The sequence below is a fragment of the Brassica napus genome, chromosome A1 (genome assembly GCF_020379485.1).
Source record: "Brassica napus cultivar Da-Ae chromosome A1, Da-Ae, whole genome shotgun sequence".
Lineage (NCBI taxonomy): Eukaryota > Viridiplantae > Streptophyta > Magnoliopsida > Brassicales > Brassicaceae > Brassica > Brassica napus.
In genome coordinates this window covers 2,991,825-3,011,280 of record NC_063434.1, presented here as the reverse complement: position 1 = coordinate 3,011,280, position 19,456 = coordinate 2,991,825, and the positions used below count along the sequence as shown (strand labels likewise).

Genomic DNA, 19,456 nt, shown 5'->3' with positions numbered 1-19,456 from the left:
AAATAGCTAAACCGATCGACCAAGGAATTTTAGATACCAATTAGTCGCATGCTAGTAGAGGGTTTTTAATGCGAATGCAAACAACTAATAATGGGCTTCCGTTATAAATATGGTTAATTAAAATTTTGATATTACTGTTCTAATTAAATGCATTAATTATTTAATTAACCAAATCAACAGAAAATTAACAGAAACGGAAGGAAAAACAAGCTTTGAGGACGAAGAAGACGAACCCTTGAACATTCGAGTCTTTGCGCAATTCCGATTTCCGAATCGGATCCTTATAATTTCTCGTCGAAGACCTGATTATAACGTTGCTATTGATCGCTCTTAATTTTCCTCCCTTTGTTGCGATGCATTGAGGAGGAGGAGGCGATAAAAGATGATGTTTTGCAGAAACGTCTGCGTGAGACGGAAGAAGAAGAAGAATCCTGGATCGGTGCCTGTTTATCTCAATGTTTACGATCTCACCCCTATGAATGTTTACGGTTATTGGCTCGGAATCGGAATCTATCACTCTGGTCTTGAAGGTTCTGTTTTTATCCATGATCTTTGTGTTTTTTTTTCCTACAATTATGTGTTTGATTGTTCTTGAGGTTGTCATGAGATTAAATAGTTCAGAATAAAAATAAAATCTTTTGTCGGATTCTAACATTGAATTAGGAAAAGAAAAACAGCTTAGAAAGATGATGTCTGATAATTCTCGATAACATGAATTTGGATTTATTACACTAAGTGGTTAAGTTTGGTCGGAAAGATGAGATGAAAATTCTCCAAACTATAAGACTTCTTGTCTTATCTCGTAATAGTTATGTTTTTTAAATTGAAAGCCTTTAGTCAAAAAAAAAAAAAAAAAGATGAGATGAAAACTGACTTTGAAAAGTATGAGGATAGATGTGATGTCTCAATCTGTGTTTGGTTATAAGAGAACACAGAGATTGTTTCTTTTATTTTTTCTCTTTGTTTGAACTATTAATCAAATTGTTCAATACATTGTTGTGTAGTCTACCATGGATCAAGAACTCATTTGTTTTTTTTCCTTCTTGGTTTTGGTTTATCCATTGTGTGTGTGTAGTTCATGGGGTTGAATATGGATACGGGGCACACGAGCATTCAAGCACAGGAATCTTCAAAGTGGAGCCAAAGAAGTGTCCTGGCTTCACATTCAGGAAATCGATCCTGGTGGGTGAGACAGAGATGAAGGCGAAAGAAATTGGAAGCTTTATGGAGGAGCTATCAGATGAGTACCAGGGGAGCAAGTACCACCTCATCACAAGGAACTGTAATCATTTCTGTAACGATGTTTGTTTAAAACTAACTCAAAAGTCAATCCCTAGTTGGGTCAACCGTCTTGCTCGCTTAGGTAAAAACCCAAACTTCCTTGAGGAACGTTTCAACTAATCTTAAGCGGAGCATTGATTACTCTTCTTTTTTTTAATGATCTGTAAAGGTTTCCTCTGCAATTGTGTGTTACCGGCTAGCTTGAACGAGATGAAGGTGAAGCAGGTAGGTAAAGACGGGAAGCTCTTGGAAGTAGGAGAAAGTAAGAAGAATAAAAAGAAGAAGAAGCAAAAGAAGGCGAGAAGCAGATCGGGTCCTTTAGCTTCTTCATCTGATTCAAGGCTAGATAATAATAAGCCTTCGCATGCCAGATCAATATCAACCGGTAATCCTCCTTGTTCTGCTTCTTTTTGTCCTTTGAAGTAACAAAAGAGATCCAGTTCCCTCCGTTGCATCTGGAGCTCAAGATTAGATAACCCCAAAGACATGATTCTTTGTCATTGTGTGAAAAGCTAATTATATATATATTTGTATATGAAGTGAGGGTCCTTGTATTTTATTCACAAGTGTTAATAACGCTTTTGGGTTGGTGTATTATTGTTATAAGGAGAATCATCAAAATCTGCAAAAAAGAGTGTGTGAATTCGACTTTCCTCTTGTATGTTTTGGATGTAATTTTTTTGAATATTTGTACAAATTACTTTTCTGAATGTTATCATCATATTCAATTAAAATAAGTTTTTCTTGTTGGTCTTTCTTTTAGATATGTTGGTCCTCTGTAATTTTGAGACAGTACAAGAGTTGCTCTCAAGTCCTAAAGATTGTACTTAAAATCGCAGGAGTCTGTGTATGATGTGGAAGTGTTCTCTGACCAATCAGATATCTCTGTCACTTTCTTCGCTAAAGTTCAGGTTACTCTGATTAAAACACCTGAAACAACCCATGAAAGTACATACGTACCTTGGAATAAGCCAGGAAAGTCGATAACATGTTTTAGTACGTTACTGAAATAGTAAAGTTCTTTTTTAACATTTTACCAAAAAGAAAAAGGAAAGAAAAAGTAAAGTTCTTTTCTACAAAACAAAAGAGAGTTGGAAGTTTTAGTTGGGCCTTAACTAACCCTAAGGGCTTTGCTGTTTCAGAATCACATAAGACCCTCCTATAAATAGCTTTCAAGGTACAATCCTCTTTCCCCCAAGCTACAACAAAAACCCTAATCCGCCGTTTACCTAAAAACTCTCGTTCATTAGGTTTTGTTTAGACTAGGATTCGTTGTGATAATATTCGTTTGTATGCTTCTTAGTCCTTATGCTCTGTTATTGGTTACTTCTCATAATTGAGCTTAGATATATATTTTTTTTTTTTGGTTTGAAGCGTTGCAGAAATCCCTGTGATGATTATTATGATTAAAAATGTTAAAAGTAGTGACTGATACTTCTTGATTAAAAACTATCAGCTCTGAGGGATTTCTCAACTGCTTCTTTGTTTTATTTCATATGGTTATCATTGAGTTTTTGTTTGCTTGATATTCATTTGTGGCCTTAGCTGGATCCCAGTGACGATGAATAAATAAAAAATGTTAAAAGTAGTGACTGATTAAAACCATGACGAATAATCAAATTCTGAGGGATCCAATCCAGCTATTGTTTTCATCTTTTTATGATAGCAAGAATGTTGTTCGGTAGGTGTAGTTATTAAGATAAGCTTTATGTGCTGATGTTCATAGTGATGAGTTATGATTATTTGTTTCCTCGAGTTTCATAATGATTTACTGATTGCTGTTTCTTTAATCAGTTGTTTGTCATCTATTTCAGTTTCCATTTGTTTTCAATCTGTTGACCGCATTGTTATTATTAATTTTTTCCAACATTAAGTATTTTCTCTGTTCTGGCCTGCGACAAATGAAAATCTGGACTCCACTGGTGTGTATTTTTAAGCTTCAGTTGTGTCAACACAGTCTGTTATGGAAGACCAGACCAAGGACTCGGTTGCGTGGCTTGATCAGAGGAAAGGGTCTGTGCAGAGTCGAGTCCTTATTGTAGTCACTCGCCCAATAAAAATTCTGTTTAAATACATTCTTAGTCGTATGGTTGTAGTATTGATCCGAGTGTCGTATTTAAACGATGGTTTCCTGTAATATTAAGCACTGTAACTACGAGAAAGTAAATGTACCTTGAACTCGAGATAAACATGAAACCATTCCTAAATGATTGCCTTGAATAATTGCAACGAAACTATATGACAGGAGACATCTTACCCATGAACCAAATTTTTTAAACAATGTATAAACAATAGTACTATTTTATCTGCAGCAGTTCTAAAGAAATGTGACTATCTGAATTATATAGGGTAGAAATTCTACTTTCACAGACATGCCTACAGTCCTGCACATTGATGGTATATATATATATATATCAAAATCACTATTATCATGATAACAGCTAAATAATAGAATGGGCACAAAGAAGAGACTAACTCACAGTGATGAATTTCTGTCTGCATATTAGAAGAGGATGCGATGACGATGATGACAACATGGATTTTCGTTGTGAAGTATTGAAGTGTGGTTTGTTCAAAAAAAGTATTGAAGTGTGATAGTTTCTAGATATATTATGCCACAAACTAAAAAGTAAACTACATATGAAACGGGCCTTTAGGGCTTCGTTTTTGCTCGACTACATAATGGGCCTTGATCCGAAAGAAAGTTCGTTTTGAAAACTTTCATATGGTAAGCCCAGCCTTTTTTACTTGACTAGGGTTTCCTCTTACTATAAGTCAAGAAAAGGTTAGTCGCCACTTCTTCTCGTTTAGCTTCGCTCCTCCCCAGCTGCATAACTCACGACTTCAAGATGGTAAGCTTCTCTCACTCTCTCGCGATTTTCGCTCCTAGTTTCAGTTAATCGTTAGATTCTCCTGTTTTTCAATTCGTTTAAAAGCTTGATATTAGTTACAAAGTCGAACGTAATTAATTAATGATTATGCTTTGTGTTGCTGTGTGATAAACGAAATGAAATGAAACAGCCGTCCCACAAGTCGTTTATGATAAAGAAGAAGCTGGCCAAGAAGATGAGGCAAAACAGGCCTATTCCCCACTGGATTCGTCTTCGTACCGACAACACTATCAGGTTTGAATCTCTCTTACTTCCTGTCTGATCTGTCGATTAGAAATAGATAAGTAAATTCTCTTGGTAGATTGATTTAGGGCGACAATGGTCGGAACCAGAAATGTATTGTTGTCTTTGTGGTTTGAGTTCGGATACATTTTGGTCGTAAAACCAGAAATTAAATTGTTGTCTTTGTGGTTTGAGTTAGGGCATAGGCAGTGTCTTAGTTCTGAAAGCGAAATATATAATTGTCACTGTGGGGTTTGATACAGTGTGTTTCTGAAACCATTAGTAATTCTTTGTGTTTTAACGGTTTAGTGTTTGTTTTGATTCAGGTACAATGCCAAGCGCAGGCACTGGCGCAGAACCAAGCTCGGATTCTAAGTGAAAGCTCAAGACTGTTTGTCTTCTGTTCGATTTAGCATTTCCCCAAGTTTTCTTGATTTTTGTTATAAAACATTTTCACATGTCTGTAAGACTTTTGATGTTACCAAATTTTATCTTTATAAGAGCTACTTCTTAGCGCTTGCAGTTATTTAATTTTTCTTGGTTGCTTATTTCATTTTCCCCATTGAAGATTTATAGCCTGAATGAGTATTTAGTTGTCACGTTACCAGCCTACCTTTTAAAACGTACGTCTCTGTGCTGCTTCCGAGCTGTTTCACGATTCTTGTTTGCGTTGAAGCTTCCGAATTTCTCTTAGTAAAATCTGCGGGATTCGTGATTGGTTCTGATTAAGTAATTCTGATTATTTGTGGAACAGAACAATTTAGAATGGTGCTAGAAAGATGAAAACGCCAAATACATTCGCATTGTGAAATTATGCAAATACAATTTGTATCCTTACGCCTCAAGAGATAAGTAACGAAGTGTTTTCCTCTATAACTCGATGGGAGTCTCCCAGTACAACAATGCCTGTGAAGCAACAGATAAAAAAAAAAAAGGTTCCTTGACAAAATGTCGAGATAATATTAGCCTGAGCTTAGCTTATTCATTTAGCAATTCTTTCAAATGAGATGAAGAAGCTAAAAAGGGTATAAATAAAACTTCAGTTCTCATTGTAATCTTCATGAGACCAAAAACTCAGCTTACGTTATGGTACGAGTCGATGATGGCATCAGCAAGGTACTCGCATTTCGCCATAGACAGTCCAGCCAAAGATATCCTCCCGTCTTTAGTCATGTACACATGCCACTTGTCCGTCATGTTATCACTCTGCCACGTCACCAAAAAACAAACTTCAAGACCCCATCTCTCAATAAATGATTAAAGAAGCATAAACATTTTTTAACAACATTACCTGAGCTTTGTTGAGACCGGTGAATGAGAACATGCCAATCTGCTTCAGAATAAACGACCAGTCTTTGCCGCTCTTATCCTTCGAAACGAGGCTGTCGTACAGCTGCTGTCTCACCGTCTTAATCCTCCCCGCCATCATTTCCATCTCTGCTTTCCACTCGTTGAACATAGCTGCATCTCCCACTACATTAGCCACGATCCTCGCACCGTGAACCGGTGGGTTCGAGTACATAGGCCTAGCTATCCTTTTCAACTGGCTCTTCACCCTGAAAAGAAAGTTTCTACTAAGTTAAAAACTGACTACAACAGGCTCATGATAAGAAACTCAAGTGAGTGTTTATAACCTTGTAGCAGCATCAGCTGATGAGCAGACGACGTTGATAGCTCCAATCCTTTCAGCATAAAGACCCAAGTTTTTACTATACGACTGAGCGACGAAAAACTCCATCCCACGCTCAGCAAATAGTCTCACGGAAGCTGCGTCTTCATCAAGGCTTCCACTGGCAAAGCCCTGGTATGCAACATCGAAAAATGGGATGTGGTTCTTTTCTTGAATGACGTCAGCAATTTTCACCCACTGCTCTGGTGTTGGGTCGATTCCAGTTGGGTTGTGAGCACATCCGTGTAGCAGTATGAATGATCCTTCTGGAGCTTCCTGTACAAATTTAGATAAGGTTAGCCATCAGAGTTCATGATGGACAATGTTGTAATAAGGAAAACAAACCTTTATATCTGCTATCATCCCTTCAAAGTCCAAACCAATTGTTTTGGGATCATAGTAGCGGTATTCAGACCAGGGAACTTTGGCGTCGTTGAAGATGTTCTTGTGGTTACCTGAAGTGGCAGTTGATAAAAAAAAAGATGGTTTACATATGAGAAGGTAAACACATGAATATTTATGGTTAAGGTAAAACGCACCCCATGTTGGTGCAGATATAAGCACTTTAGCTCCAGGAAAATAACGCTCGATAAGAGCCGCTGCTAGTCTCAGTGAACCTGTTCCGGAAAGACCTTGAATTGTTGCCACCTGAGCTCAAAAAAATGAAATTTATTATTACAAAAGCATAGCTCAGAGAAAGGAAACGTAAACAAAAGATTCAGACATACCTTTTGTTCCTTAATAACAGGATGACCAGCTCCAAACAGCAGCTCAGCAGTGGCCTTGTTGAATGCAGCCAACCCTTCGATTGGGAGATACTGCAGTTTTTCCATCCCAATGTGTTTTAGTTTTAAGCATATTCTAATGATCTTGCTGCTTATTAGACACATTTTGAAGTGAGCTAAGTTACCTCTTTGTTATCTCCTCTCTCCAACATCAGGTTCTCCGCCTAAAAAGAAGCCATGCGGGTTTAAGAAAGGATTTATGAATTAGGAAATGAATAAAAGGCTAAAGCATCAAACCTTTTTAACAACATTAAGGACATAAGGCTGGAGTTCCTCAGTACGATAAGCACCAACACCGAGATTGAGCTTAAGCTCGTTAGTGTCAGCTTTGAAAGCTTCGCTGACTCCAAGAATAGGGTCTGGTGGAGCCATAGTGATACCCTCAAAGCGAGAAGGCTTGACTGTAACCGACATGGTCACCCTGCTAAAAGACTGGAACCAAAGCCAAACCATCAGATACGCCAAAGAAGATTACAAACTACAGTTATCAAACTCTTAACAAAATCTGATGAACTATCTAGCTCTAAACGTATAACAGATTGTTTCATATGGTTTCAAAGTATGATAAAGGGAAAAGAGAGAGTACCTTTGCTTTCAGGAAGGGGTTGGAACCGGAAGTTCCAAGCTTTAGCTTATCCTGTTCGAGTTCAATCGAAAAAACAAAGCAGGATTATGAATAAACAGATCATTATCTTTAAAAGGCGATTATGAACACTCCACAGCTTTACTCGATAGAGAGTACCTTGTTAATCACGCGAGGTAGCAGAGAAGTAGAACCGAGAGACAGCATTGAAGAAGCCATGGAATCAATCACTAAGCTGCAGACAGATCCCAAATCAGTGATAGTGAACTTAGTACAAGGATAAGCTATTCAGACAGATGACGTGGTCTGAAGATGATCTACAAAATATATACAATAAATGGAAAAAAAAAACAGGTTCAGATCATAAAAGATGATTGAGTAGTCACCTGAGCTTCGTTGGAACCGCGCGGTTTCGAAAACGATCAGATCGAGATTGTGTTAGCAAGAACAATGATTCGTCAAGACAGGACGATATGTCCTAAGTTTTATTAAGCTTTGTCTTAAGAGGGGCTATAATGGTCATTGGGCCAATGTTCGTAAATCTATGGGCTTACAAAGTCAAAGAGTGGATTCTTTTAGATAGTGGTTGGCGACTTTCTAACAGTTCAGACAAAATATGCAAAATCTAAAATGCAAAAGACATAAATATTGAATATTTACTTGGTGGAATATAAAAATGTATAGTATAGGCAATTTACAAATACAATCATTAGAAGTGAATACCAATACCCCTTGAAAACCTTTGTTCTCACATTTTCACCCCAAAAGTTCTGAAGCAATAAGATCAATCCCTATATATATAAGCAAGAATTATTTGCTTTAGGACGATGATGATGTTAACCGGAGTGTTCCTCCTAGCTCTACCGGAACCAGTGGAACAAGTGAGTGAAGAACATCGGTTATCAACGGTCTATAACTCGGTTCTGGCTGTACACAAAGCACTGCCACAGCTGCTACCTGAACAAAATAATTCCCGGTTTGATTAACAATTCTACAAAAGATAGTGCAATCAAAATTAGTTTTACATTCAGATTCTAACCTGGTATAGATGCTTATGATCCATTGTATCTTTGATAACTGGATCCACTATTTTAGGAAGCTTTGATCTATCCGTAAGTTGTGGCATTGCCTGCAAATAAAATGTATTAATTAACGCCATTAACCACTAACCAATGCTTTCTATTATTGCTCGTTTACGATTAGCGATATCATCACTCTAAACCGTTCTTACCCAAGTGACCAGAGATTGGCACTGAACCGAACTCAACTTCTCAACCGGCCGTCTTCCCAGCAACAGTTCAAGTAGAACCACTCCGAATGAGTAAACATCACTTTTATCCGTTAATTTACCTGAGCAACATAATCATGTTTTAATGTAACAACCTTGCTAATCTGGCAACTAGACAGATAATCACGGTTTTAATGACCCGCTAACTACTCTCTCTAGCCTAATAATGATTCCATGTGATTAGTTGAAATAAAACATCAATACGATGATTTGCTTTCCAGACACAATTCTAGACGTAATAAAAAGAGAAATTCATTGTTATATATTATATGGGGTCACGTGAAAACACATTATGATAACTAACAGGTAACGCATCTTAAGACATGACAACGAGTCAAGTCACCAAAAATAGATTGGAAATGTGAATGTTTTACCATCTAGGAGATATTCTGGAGCAACATAACCAAGTGTCCCAGATAGTTTAATGTTGTTCTTGCCGTGCATCCCGTTCGTTACCGCAAGTCCAAAATCAGATATCTGAATGCGGGAACACACAAGAAGTCATGTTATTGGATTGTTTGTCGAAGCAAACACCAAATGATTCTTGAATCAACGAAACAAGAACCAAGATATAGGACTAATTAAGAATCTTGACCGGTTATTTCCGGTTTGGTTTGGTATTTGGTTCTTGTTTCAGTTAATTACCTTGGCGTTGAAGGAAGAATCAAGGAGAATATTTGAAGATTTTATATCTCTGTGGATAACCGGAGGACGACAGCGCTCATGAAGATACTCTACACCTCTGTCTCCAAAAGAAAACACGGTTTACTCAAACCGTGATTAATAAAACAATAGAGAAAACCGGAAATGTGGGGGCTCTTGAATGTACCTGGCTGTATCAAGAGCAATCTTCATCCGCATGTGCCATGTTAATGCCGATCCCCGAGAAGGTCCTTAACCATTTAATGATGAAAACAATAAATGTTTTTTTGGGTAAAAAACAATAAATGTTATGATTATGTGTAGAACAAGAAGTTATTTATTTTCATGTGGTCACATGATCTGTTTTTTAATCTCATCATCTCCTATGTATCAAGATCCCATCCCAAGGTCTAAAAAAAAGATTATGGTTTTACCGTGTAACTGTGCATCCAAAGATCCCTTTTCCATCAGCTCGTAAACGATGAAGCTCGAGCTGATTTCACTTGTATGTCCCAAAAGTGAGATGATGTTCGGATGGTGAATCTTGCTCAATAGATCAACTTCGTTCTGCAAAATGATAGAACCGGACTCAGACTCTTGAACTAAAACACTCATCATTACTTGGAACTTACTAGCTATGACTTGTTTTTTGGTTACCTGAAACTCCCGTTTTGCTTCTTGGCTAACGTTTTCGATCTTTTTAACCGCGGCTAGAGTGTGATTGTCTAAGCAGGCTTTGTAAACAAATCCAAACCCGCCTCGTCCTATAAGATTACTGTCTTTGAAACCGCATGTTGCTTTCTCTAGTGTCTTGTAATCGAAGGACTGCACAAAACCCTTCTTGGGTAATGAAATCCCACTCTCTTCCACATGTGCAAAACCATTCAGGCATCAAAATATTGTAATCTTGTTACAAGTGTAATATTAATATTTTTCATTCTTGAATTAGTATGGTAAAAAAGGAGATTTACCTGAGTTCTTGGTGGGTTTGGGAAATTGCTTAGACCGATAAACAGCCCAAAAGCATAAACAACAAAAAACTATTAGTCCTAGCGACGAGGAGCTGATTATAAGAGCGATTATAAGTTTATTGTGTACTTGGCCTCTACTCATTTGGATTCCTGAGATCAGAATTAAATAAAGAAACCTTGTTTAGATTTCTTGAATTCCCCAAAACAGATCTATACATTTAAAAGGGTTTTTTACTTGAGAATCCAATAGTATAACTGATGAGAGAATACGTAGAAGATAAGGCAAACCACTTAATGAGCAGCTCGAAAATAGCATTTACGTATAAAAATGAAAATGGTAACAAACCACATAAATGTCTGAAAACCATAAAAATAAAACAAGAATCAGAATCGAGAGAGAGAGAGAGATACCTGGAGAGAAGGAAGCCATGGAAGTGTAAACAGGAGACAGGGAAGGCTGTGAAGCAGGTGGATGAAATGCAGTAGAAGCATATACACAACAGAGAAACTGGACAACCGAGACCTTAAGAAGTAGATGAAGAATCTTTATCATTTGCCTAACAAAATACTTTCAGGTTTGATTCACTCTCCAGACTTGTAGGATTTTCAAGTTGAAAAGAGAGACTGATGAGATTTTAGAGATTTACAAAGAGAATGTGAGGAGTCTTTATCGCTCACTAGTGGAGATCTCCCTTTAATTTCATTTCCTTTTCTTGTGTCTGCATAAAGGAGGGAAAGAGAAAGTGAGTTTTTAAAAAGTCGAAATCATTCTCTTAAGGTCTTTACTTCTTTATCATCAAAATCTAACATGTGGGTTGGAATGTGATAGTTGTAACAACAAATATCTTTATTTCATAACCAATGCAGCTCGATTTAATTGATATGAGAATTCTTATATTGTAATTTATTACGGGAGTTTGAAACATATTATTACTGATCAAGTGATCATTTACATTGGACCACTAGTATCTGTCAGTTAAAAGATAAATACAAATTTTAGAATGCTCATATGATCAGCTGACCATTTCATGAAAGTTTGTAGGCCTGAAGAGTAGATTTACTGACCAGATAACGACAAAAAATAAACATGACTACTTATGTCAAACCGACAAAAAGAAGATGACTTTTCCATCCCCTTTTTTAACTTTACTCATTTGTTAAACAGTAGAGAAACTTCGCTTGTGGAAGAAAGAAAAAGCTAAACTAAACACAACGACGCTTGTGGAAGAAAGAATTTCGCAAATGTTGAATATAGAATGAGTGGGAACATAGTGAAATTGCACCCTTCTATTTTTAATGTTTGTGAGATTTACGTTATAGCTTGTACCCACTACTCTAATGTTTAGATAATCTAAAATGATTTTTAATGTATGTTTACACCTATGAGTTTTATGACATATGAGTCAACAATGATTCGTCATATATAGACTTCAGTTGCATCATACTTCCTCCGTTCTTTTAATATATATATTTTAGTGTTTACACACATTAAAAGAACGCAATAATTATGCATTATTTTTTTATCAAATTTCAATATTTTTTAATCAATAAATTAAATTAATTTTACTAAAATTTGTAATTTTTATATAGAAATAAAAAATTATATCTTAATGAAACAGAGGGAGAGTATAATCAATACTATTAAAAGGGAAGGAGTGTTTAAAAATCTACTTATGAAAGTTATTTGGACCCTTTCATTTAATTCATTATTTTTTTGTTTTACCTTAAATTTAGACTCACAATATGTTATCATATATTTCTCTAACAATAATTTATTCAATTCCTTGATTTATTCAAATCTTACTCCTGAATCATAATTATTACTATTACTATATTTACAATTTTTGATTTTTAATAGTAAAAAAATTGAAACTAATGTTTTATATTATCACTTTTATCATATAATATATGATTTAAACCAAGAGAAGTTACACGATATATATGTGTACATTCTAACTTTCTCTTTCTTTTATAATAAAGTAATCATATCATATATAAACTTTTCCACTAAAATCTCATGTCATATACTAAACTTTCAACCGTTTATAGTTTGATAGATATTCTCATATTTAAAAATGAGTTTTCTGAATATTCATGTTATCTTCAAAAAAGTAGAAATTCATTGGTTCTGTTAAAGCTAACCCGACTTCACGATATCAATATTGATTATTTACGATTTTGAAAATTATTGATTTAGATATTATACTTTTATATACTTTTCACTTAAAAATAAATCAAAATTATTAAAAGAGAAGAAGTTTTTAAAAATCTAATATATAAAGTTTTTGGAGTCATGGATAACTATTAATTATTTTTTTGGTGATACCATTAAGCATTCTAACCATACAATATTTTAAATATTTTAACAGATCCTAATATTATTCCTAATAATACATTTTCTAAGAAATATATTTCATCAACCATGTTTTGTACAATAATGTACTTGAAACTCCAAACAAATATCCAAAAAATTCAAATACCTAAAAATTCAAAATCTTATTCAAAATCTGACATGATGAACTGAAAAATACCCAAAATTTTATTCAAATAACAAATTTTTTTAATTTGAAAATTTACCTGAAATCAAAAACTATAATCGTAAACCAAAAACTTAGAAAAATATCCATAATACCGGAAACATATTCGAAATATCCAAATATACCAATAAACACAACGTATTTATGATCGGGTCTAGAGTAGGACCCAGACTCAAACAAAAACATGCGGGTCCAAAAAAAAAAATCAATAAGTTATCTTCTCTGGACCTGAACTAAACCTATATTTTCGGATCGGTTCGTTTTTTATTTTGATCCGGATATAATTCTCATACTTAAAAGAAACTTTTACGTAAAAGTGTACATATAAAATCTCAAATAAATTAATTCATAGATTATATAACTGTTAATAATTATAGTTTTCTATATAATAAGACTTTGTATTATAATATAATCCAATAAATCCGCGCTTTCTAAGCGCGGATCAAAATCTATTTTTTAACTTATAATTTTAAAAATCAACATTAATTGATAGATACAACGAGGACTATACTTCACATGCAACCCAAATGTAACCATAAGACTAATATGCAAATAGCATGATGCAACATATACGGGTGTGTAAATGTTTAAAAGTTCTATTTGAGAAATATCCGCAAGCATGTGGCACAATTTCTGTTGGATAATGATCAAGTTGACCCAGAGGAAGGACATGCGAAAAGAAATAGAAACAACAGAGACCAAGGAAAAAAAAATAGAAGGAGAACGAGAAGTTGAAAGTGTTTTGTATGTTCACCACAGTGGGTATAGAGTCATATGTCAAAGGGTTCGAAACTTCGTATATTCTCTCGGTTTCATAAAGATAAGTATTTTTTTAAAACAAATCACAAGAATATATTTTCTATGTTTCCTATGAAAAAATTATAAACTTTTTTTTAAAAAAATAATTTTATTAAATTGCTATTGGATAAAAAAATATTGAAAATTAACTTTATAAAAATTATATTATAGTAATTTAATCTATTTTCTTAATATGTTAAAATCTATCTTTATGAAACGAAAAAAATATAGATTAATGACATTAGTCAAATGGTTCGATTATTACCTTGATCCCAGTCATGCTTTTATTTATTTTGCAATCAAGCATGCATTTATATTAACAATAATCTCTAGTCTTACCGATATGGTAGTTATAACCCCCGCCCTTATGACATAAAGATGTTTATCTTTTTTTCTGTTCAACCATAAAGATATTAATCATTTCTTCAATAAACGACTACATGTTGTCACATTATTCAAAGCATAAGGGGGATATTTACTTGAACGCTTCTCTCTCTAATTTTAAAGTTAATGGTTACAAGTTATTAAAGAGAAAAGGACCCATCTATGGCTAGTTTCAATAAAACTCAGCCCGAGAGTTGATTAAAAGGCGTTAGCTACCGGATAAGACTTTTAATGGCCCAGCATCTTATGCAATAATTTCCATTTTGACAACAAACTTAACTCATATGCTGAGTCAGTTGCACTTATTGTGGTTTAGTGGTCATGTGTGTTGTGTTCCTTTTTAAAAAGTGTAGGAGAGTAGAAAGATGTTTTGGTTCTAAACGGCCCATCAACCAATCTTCCGCCCATTCTCTGATTCTTAATTTGGGCTACGTAAGTCTTAGAATAGTTTGAGCTGCTGCAAACATTCTTGGCATATCGGACACTAACGGCTGAAAGAACGTGCACACCCCTTGGAGTGGGCGTTCTGAAACTAGCGCCTCAAGAACCACCCCTTATTCATGTGTGCACTATCGTGACTGGTCTTCTTGACAATAGAGTAAATATGCTGAAATAGTAAAGGGCGAGTTTTGACTTTAAAGGGACAGGTAATCTCTTATGTCTTAATGACGAGACATGGATACACACAGGTAATCTCTTATGTGTCTTGTAAGGGACACAATGACTTAAACTCAGACCCTGGGGCTTCCCGAGTGAACATGATGAGTCTTTTGCAAGCTGCAACTTTCCTCTGGAGACATATCTGAAACAAAAAGCTGTTCCAAACACAGCAGCGGAACAGCAAAGCAGTGATGTGGTAAGCACAGAGCAGGGTTCTTCCTCGGCCCGCACAAGAACATGACAGAGACACAAGCGGAGTTCCTGAGCCCCTGAACTAACTTAACCCCTTTGGAGTTCTTCATGAGTACTTATTCTTCAGAGGTATGTTTATTTTATGTATACAACCTTGTTCAGTTACATACCATATTGGTGGAGCTATTCAGTCAATTGTTGATTTATTGTTTCATTTTTTTTTCATTTTTTGGATTGTTTGGTTTTCTTGGGTGGGATGATGCTTGAGAGACAGACGAGATGTAAATCTTGATGAAGTTTTGAACATAAACATAGTCCTGGACGGTTGTAACATATTTATATACTGGTCAAAAATTGAAAACAACCAATGGATTCTATTTAAGACATGGTCGCTAAAGTTCCATGTCATTTTACCACAAAATTGAATCAAGTTTATGATTCTGAGTCCAATGGCTTGTTCTTGTTTAATTTCTGTACTTTTTCGGTTTCTTAACCATTTTAACAAACCGAAATCAGATACCATAAAAATATTTGATATGAGGACTTAGGAGCAATTACTACATTTTAATATTATTAGTTGGGCCGACCTAAGTTGAGTCGGCTCGGTTGACTGACTCCGAAACTACTCGCACAACTTCACGCCATTCTTATCAGCCAACGACACCTGCCATTTTTCCATTGATTAAAATGTAGTCGAACACATGGATTTTGCCTTCTCTTTTTTTTTTCCTTACGATAGAAGGAAACCTACCTTAACAAAATTAACTTATAGATATATTGCCACATGTCTCCACAATTAACAATTCCGCTTAAATCTTACTTTCCTTTTTTTTTTTGGGCAAACAAATCTTACTTTCCTTAACAAAAGATTATGAACACAAATACAAAAAAGAAGATTACATAGCATAAAAAGATGAAGTAGTGTAGTAGTAATCCAAAGTTTAATACTATCAAAAATATAATAATGGGCATGGTCAAAGAAGGTGGACGAGTAGGGTGTGACAATAACGTAAATAAGTTGGAATACGAAGGGCGAGTTGTGAGAGATAACTCAGGGGAATAATGGAGGGGAGAGAAAAAGGAGGAGATAGAGATAGGTGGGGGCCTGGAGTAGGACCCACAAACGCGTAAGAGTAACAGCTTAGGTTTTGGTAAAGCAAAGGTCGTCTCCTCGTGGTAGGGGTGGGCATTTTACCCGAAATCCGAAGTGGCACCCGAATCCGATCCGAAAAACCCGAACCGAAATCCGAACCAAAGTAGCAAAATATCCGAACGGATATTGAATTAGGAGAGATTGGATATCCGAACCCGAACGGGTACTATCAGAACCCGAATAGATATCCGAAAATAACCGAACATATGATAATTAACCTTATATTTATAGTTTACATCTTTCATTTTATATAAAATATTTATATTGATACTACGCATACTTTAAATTCATATGATATACATACAATTACGTAGAATATGATTTGTTATTCGCTTAAAATGCATGTCAAACTTTTTATTTCAACAATTAACAAAAAGTTACATCCAAAATTTAAAAACAATAACCAAATTAATGTCTTTTTAGTTTGAAAATGTTATGTCCAAATCTATTAACCATGCAATCTATTAAAAATAAAAAATAATTAAGTGAAAAGTTATATATTTAAATACAAGAAATTTGAGAAATGAAAATTTTCATTTTTTTTTCTTCAAAATCTAAATATCCGAACCCGATCCGAAATAACCGAAACCGAACTTAAAATACCCGAACCCGACCCGAAGTACAGAAATACCCGAACGGGTTCTACACCTCTATACCGAAATACCCGAAAATCCGAAATATCCGATCTGAACCCGAACGGGTACCCGAACGCCCACCCCTACCTCGTGGGTTCCTCTCTCGACCCTAGACAGAAACAACTTCGTGCTCACGCGCCCCATTTCAAGTTATAATTTAATTGTTTTGGTCGACCACTTCTTTTAAATGTTGCTTAACCTATTCCCAACACATATTTATATAATTGGCTCTTAATTTAAAATATATAAAATCCAGAATATCTGAATTTTAATGGACAACAGCCGAGTTATATTATATACGTCCATTTCATTCAAATTGATGGACTGATATGTTTGAGCCGATGAGGATAAAACAATTATCTTAGCGGAAAAAAAAAGATGGACTGATATGTTTGAAATCTATTATGTCTAAATTCACGAGTTTAGTAGGGTTTAAATGGACTGATATGTTGGTTAAAAAAGTAGGGTTTAAATGAAGACGTAAAATCAATCTGCATGTAAAATAAAACAGTATATGCATCTCAATACACATGTTAACTACATTGAATTTAAAATCATACCCGCAGTTGTTTTATCGGTCTTATTAAAGGGTGATAGATATGCATAAACACATGTTAGAATTAGCTCTTACAAATATCATTATGCAGGCAAGTGGACGGGAATAATGTAAAGTTTACTTAAAGGGTGATATACACACATTTATCTAGTGTGTGATAATGAAAGCGACAAATGCGCACTTAAAAGTATAATTAGCTTTGATACGGTCAGGCAAAGCTACTTTTAAAAGTCCAATCATTTTGATTATAATGCTTTGGTTGAATCTTAAACAATTACAATAGCACAATAACCTTTATAAAGAGTGTAATCCATGATTAATCAAGTTGTTATATTTTAGATTAACCATGACATTGGTTCAGTATATCAAAATCAAACTCATAATTTTTGTACCAGCCAAACTCATAGTATTTGATTATTGAATCGATTAGGAAATATACCTTGCTGTATTAATGAGTTTCCTCCATAAAAAAAATAAAGAATCAAAAAGAAATAAATATAAAGGCAATTACAGTTTTCAAGAAAAAGAAAAAGAAAAAAAAAAAGAAAAAGAGAAACAAAATCAGCGCGTGAGTTACACCGACGAGTAGCGAAAGTAGGTTAAAAACCCGTCTTAGGCTATCGTGGGCATATGCTGGTAATCGACAATCGTGTATAAAGCCTACCTCCATCGTCTTCATCCTCCTCCACATGTATTCTATCTTCTCTCCTCTTCTTCCTTCTAACTCTCCTCCTCAAGAAATATTCTTGAAACCAAACCGCCTCCCAAAAAACAATGGGCGTAGCTGTTCTAAATCCACAGGACTGTCTCAAACAACCTTTCTCCCACATGAAGTATCCTCGTAACCACACCGCATGCCCCAACAGGCATCAGAAGAAGCCGGTTCCAAACCGCACGCGCCGGAGTCCTCCGCGCAATCAGACAACCAGATCTCCTCCTAAAGCTCCGCCTCCGCCTCCTCAACGCGCCGCCGTCTCTTCTTACGTCCCGAAGGGAACGGTTGAGAAGAGTCCCACCAAAAACGTCGTCGTTGGTCAGGTTAGGATCCTGAAGCGCGGCGAGGAGATCCCTAAGAAGACATTAGAATTGGTCGTGGAAAAGACAAATCTGGTCGTGGAGAAGACAGATCTGGTCGTGGAGAAGCCAGATCTGGTTTCTACTCAGCGGATCGGACCAGATCCGTGTCTGATTCCGAGCCAGATCCGTCTCTCCGACCGTAAATCGAAGAAGACCACCGTAGTTCCGTTTTACGCCGGTCCTGTGACCATGACCTCGCCGCCTCCGAGCGACGTCCCTCTTCCAGCCTTCTTCACCACGAAGAAGGACGCTACAAACCATATCATCAAGCTGCTTCGCCTAGACGTCGCATGTATGTCTCTCCAATGATCCATTTCTGTTTCAAGTGTTACCGATCGTCCGATTTTAATCTACAACAAAGCATCTACAGACGACGAATCTAGAAGATGAGGAAACGCATCTTCGTTATGAACCAGTTTCGAATCTTCCCTTATTTTTTCAAGGGGCAAGGTCGAAATATCTTTTATAACAGGTCTTAGTTTCTCTTCTTAGGGGTTTAGTGTTTGTGTAGGAAGTATTTGTTTTTTTAGGCTTTTGTAATTCTAAAAGTAATCTGTGTCTTGTCTTTGGTTTTTTTTAATTCTGTTTTAGTCCTCTGATGCTCTGGTAAATTATAGGTTCGCTTTGTGTTTTCTTTCCTTATTATTATCGAGTCTAGTATTATTCCTAAGGGACATAGAGGTGTATCTACTGGTAACTACCATTGCGTTTGTGTATGCCCAGTATTACGATTCTATGTATTTAATAGTACTTGTTTTAAGGTCAGTCGAGTTTAATTTGTAATATCAACTTATGTTTCGATGTAAGCATGTATTACAGTTCTCTATCTATATAAAATATTAATCGTTTTCTTTTTCAGTTCTTTCTTTGCCAATTTGATTACACTGAACAAGCTGTAAAAATGAAAAGGGGCTGAAAGAAAAAGATCGAATTAGTCCCATAGATGGATGTTCTTTAATCTGCATAAAGATCGTTTCAACTCAAACCTTGTTTATAATAGAAGACATGAACTCGGAAGTATATTCGAAGGGTTTATGCGTAAGCTGATTATTAACTGTTTGCGAGTATGTGCTAATCATGATTATTACAAAGCTAAGTTTGAGGAGAAAACTAATTACCGAGCTCTGGTAGC

At 35.6% G+C, this 19,456-nt stretch overlaps 5 protein-coding genes and 2 non-coding genes across 7 annotated transcripts; 5 read left to right on the top strand and 2 right to left on the bottom strand.

Annotated features, from left to right (window-relative positions):
* Positions 1-155: 155 nt before the first annotated feature.
* LOC125609246 (deSI-like protein At4g17486) lies at positions 156-4,920 on the top strand. The gene is made up of 5 exons (XM_048780436.1): positions 156-530; positions 1,076-1,363; positions 1,451-4,133; positions 4,303-4,406; positions 4,721-4,920. The coding sequence occupies exons 1-3, from the start codon at positions 383-385 to the stop codon at positions 1,705-1,707; spliced, it is 693 nt and encodes a 230-aa protein (XP_048636393.1). The 5' UTR covers positions 156-382; the 3' UTR covers positions 1,708-4,133; positions 4,303-4,406; positions 4,721-4,920.
* On the top strand, positions 2,665-2,749 carry LOC125579375. Its single transcript, XR_007317392.1, has one exon. It is a non-coding gene; the product is annotated as a small nucleolar RNA R21 (small nucleolar RNA).
* LOC125579377 lies at positions 2,830-2,913 on the top strand. The gene has a single exon (XR_007317393.1). It is a non-coding gene; the product is annotated as a small nucleolar RNA R21 (small nucleolar RNA).
* LOC106372075 (60S ribosomal protein L39-1) lies at positions 4,005-4,920 on the top strand. Its single transcript, XM_013812239.3, has 3 exons — positions 4,005-4,133; positions 4,303-4,406; positions 4,721-4,920. Exons 1-3 carry the CDS (start codon positions 4,131-4,133, stop codon positions 4,767-4,769), a joined length of 156 nt encoding a protein of 51 aa, XP_013667693.1. The 5' UTR covers positions 4,005-4,130; the 3' UTR covers positions 4,770-4,920.
* A 180-nt stretch (positions 4,921-5,100) lies between these two features.
* LOC125609243 (aspartate aminotransferase, chloroplastic) lies at positions 5,101-7,957 on the bottom strand. The gene is made up of 12 exons (XM_048780430.1): positions 7,818-7,957; positions 7,591-7,666; positions 7,435-7,485; positions 7,086-7,280; positions 6,974-7,012; positions 6,792-6,881; positions 6,603-6,711; positions 6,409-6,518; positions 6,029-6,339; positions 5,686-5,950; positions 5,478-5,600; positions 5,101-5,300 (listed from the first exon to the last, which is right to left on the bottom strand). The coding sequence occupies exons 2-12, from the start codon at positions 7,648-7,650 to the stop codon at positions 5,265-5,267; spliced, it is 1,389 nt and encodes a 462-aa protein (XP_048636387.1). The 5' UTR covers positions 7,651-7,666; positions 7,818-7,957; the 3' UTR covers positions 5,101-5,264.
* Positions 7,958-8,062: 105 nt separating this feature from the next.
* On the bottom strand, positions 8,063-11,234 carry LOC106371355 (probable receptor-like protein kinase At1g80640). Its single transcript, XM_013811421.3, has 10 exons — positions 10,744-11,234; positions 10,333-10,482; positions 10,019-10,224; positions 9,796-9,928; positions 9,549-9,612; positions 9,365-9,461; positions 9,094-9,196; positions 8,663-8,781; positions 8,471-8,560; positions 8,063-8,388 (listed from the first exon to the last, which is right to left on the bottom strand). The coding sequence occupies exons 1-10, from the start codon at positions 10,883-10,885 to the stop codon at positions 8,251-8,253; spliced, it is 1,242 nt and encodes a 413-aa protein (XP_013666875.2). The 5' UTR covers positions 10,886-11,234; the 3' UTR covers positions 8,063-8,250.
* Positions 11,235-17,884: 6,650 nt separating this feature from the next.
* On the top strand, positions 17,885-19,182 carry LOC125609241 (serine/arginine repetitive matrix protein 1-like). The gene has a single exon (XM_048780417.1). It carries the CDS (start codon positions 18,022-18,024, stop codon positions 18,631-18,633), a length of 612 nt encoding a protein of 203 aa, XP_048636374.1. The 5' UTR covers positions 17,885-18,021; the 3' UTR covers positions 18,634-19,182.
* The last annotated feature ends 274 nt before the right edge of the window (positions 19,183-19,456 follow it).

Excerpts from the sequence above, each read along its gene's own strand:
- LOC125609246 (XM_048780436.1), top strand. The coding sequence starts at position 383 with ATGATGTTTTGCAGAAACGTCTGCGTGAGACGGAAGAAGAAGAAGAAT. Across the intron at positions 531-1,075 it reads CTATCACTCTGGTCTTGAAG|TTCATGGGGTTGAATATGGA; the intron begins GTTCTGTTTTTA and ends GTGTGTGTGTAG. Across the intron at positions 1,364-1,450 it reads CAACCGTCTTGCTCGCTTAG|GTTTCCTCTGCAATTGTGTG; the intron begins GTAAAAACCCAA and ends TGATCTGTAAAG.
- LOC106372075 (XM_013812239.3), top strand. Across the intron at positions 4,407-4,720 it reads CGTACCGACAACACTATCAG|GTACAATGCCAAGCGCAGGC; the intron begins GTTTGAATCTCT and ends GTTTTGATTCAG.
- LOC125609243 (XM_048780430.1), bottom strand. The coding sequence starts at position 7,650 with ATGGCTTCTTCAATGCTGTCTCTCGGTTCTACTTCTCTGCTACCTCGC. Across the intron at positions 7,486-7,590 it reads TACCTCGCGTGATTAACAAG|GATAAGCTAAAGCTTGGAAC; the intron begins GTACTCTCTATC and ends GAACTCGAACAG. Across the intron at positions 6,340-6,408 it reads GGATGATAGCAGATATAAAG|GAAGCTCCAGAAGGATCATT; the intron begins GTTTGTTTTCCT and ends AAATTTGTACAG.
- LOC106371355 (XM_013811421.3), bottom strand. The coding sequence starts at position 10,885 with ATGATAAAGATTCTTCATCTACTTCTTAAGGTCTCGGTTGTCCAGTTT. Across the intron at positions 9,613-9,795 it reads TTTGGATGCACAGTTACACG|GACCTTCTCGGGGATCGGCA; the intron begins GTAAAACCATAA and ends TAAATGGTTAAG. Across the intron at positions 9,197-9,364 it reads ATTCTTCCTTCAACGCCAAG|ATATCTGATTTTGGACTTGC; the intron begins GTAATTAACTGA and ends TCCCGCATTCAG.
- LOC125609241 (XM_048780417.1), top strand. The coding sequence starts at position 18,022 with ATGGGCGTAGCTGTTCTAAATCCACAGGACTGTCTCAAACAACCTTTC.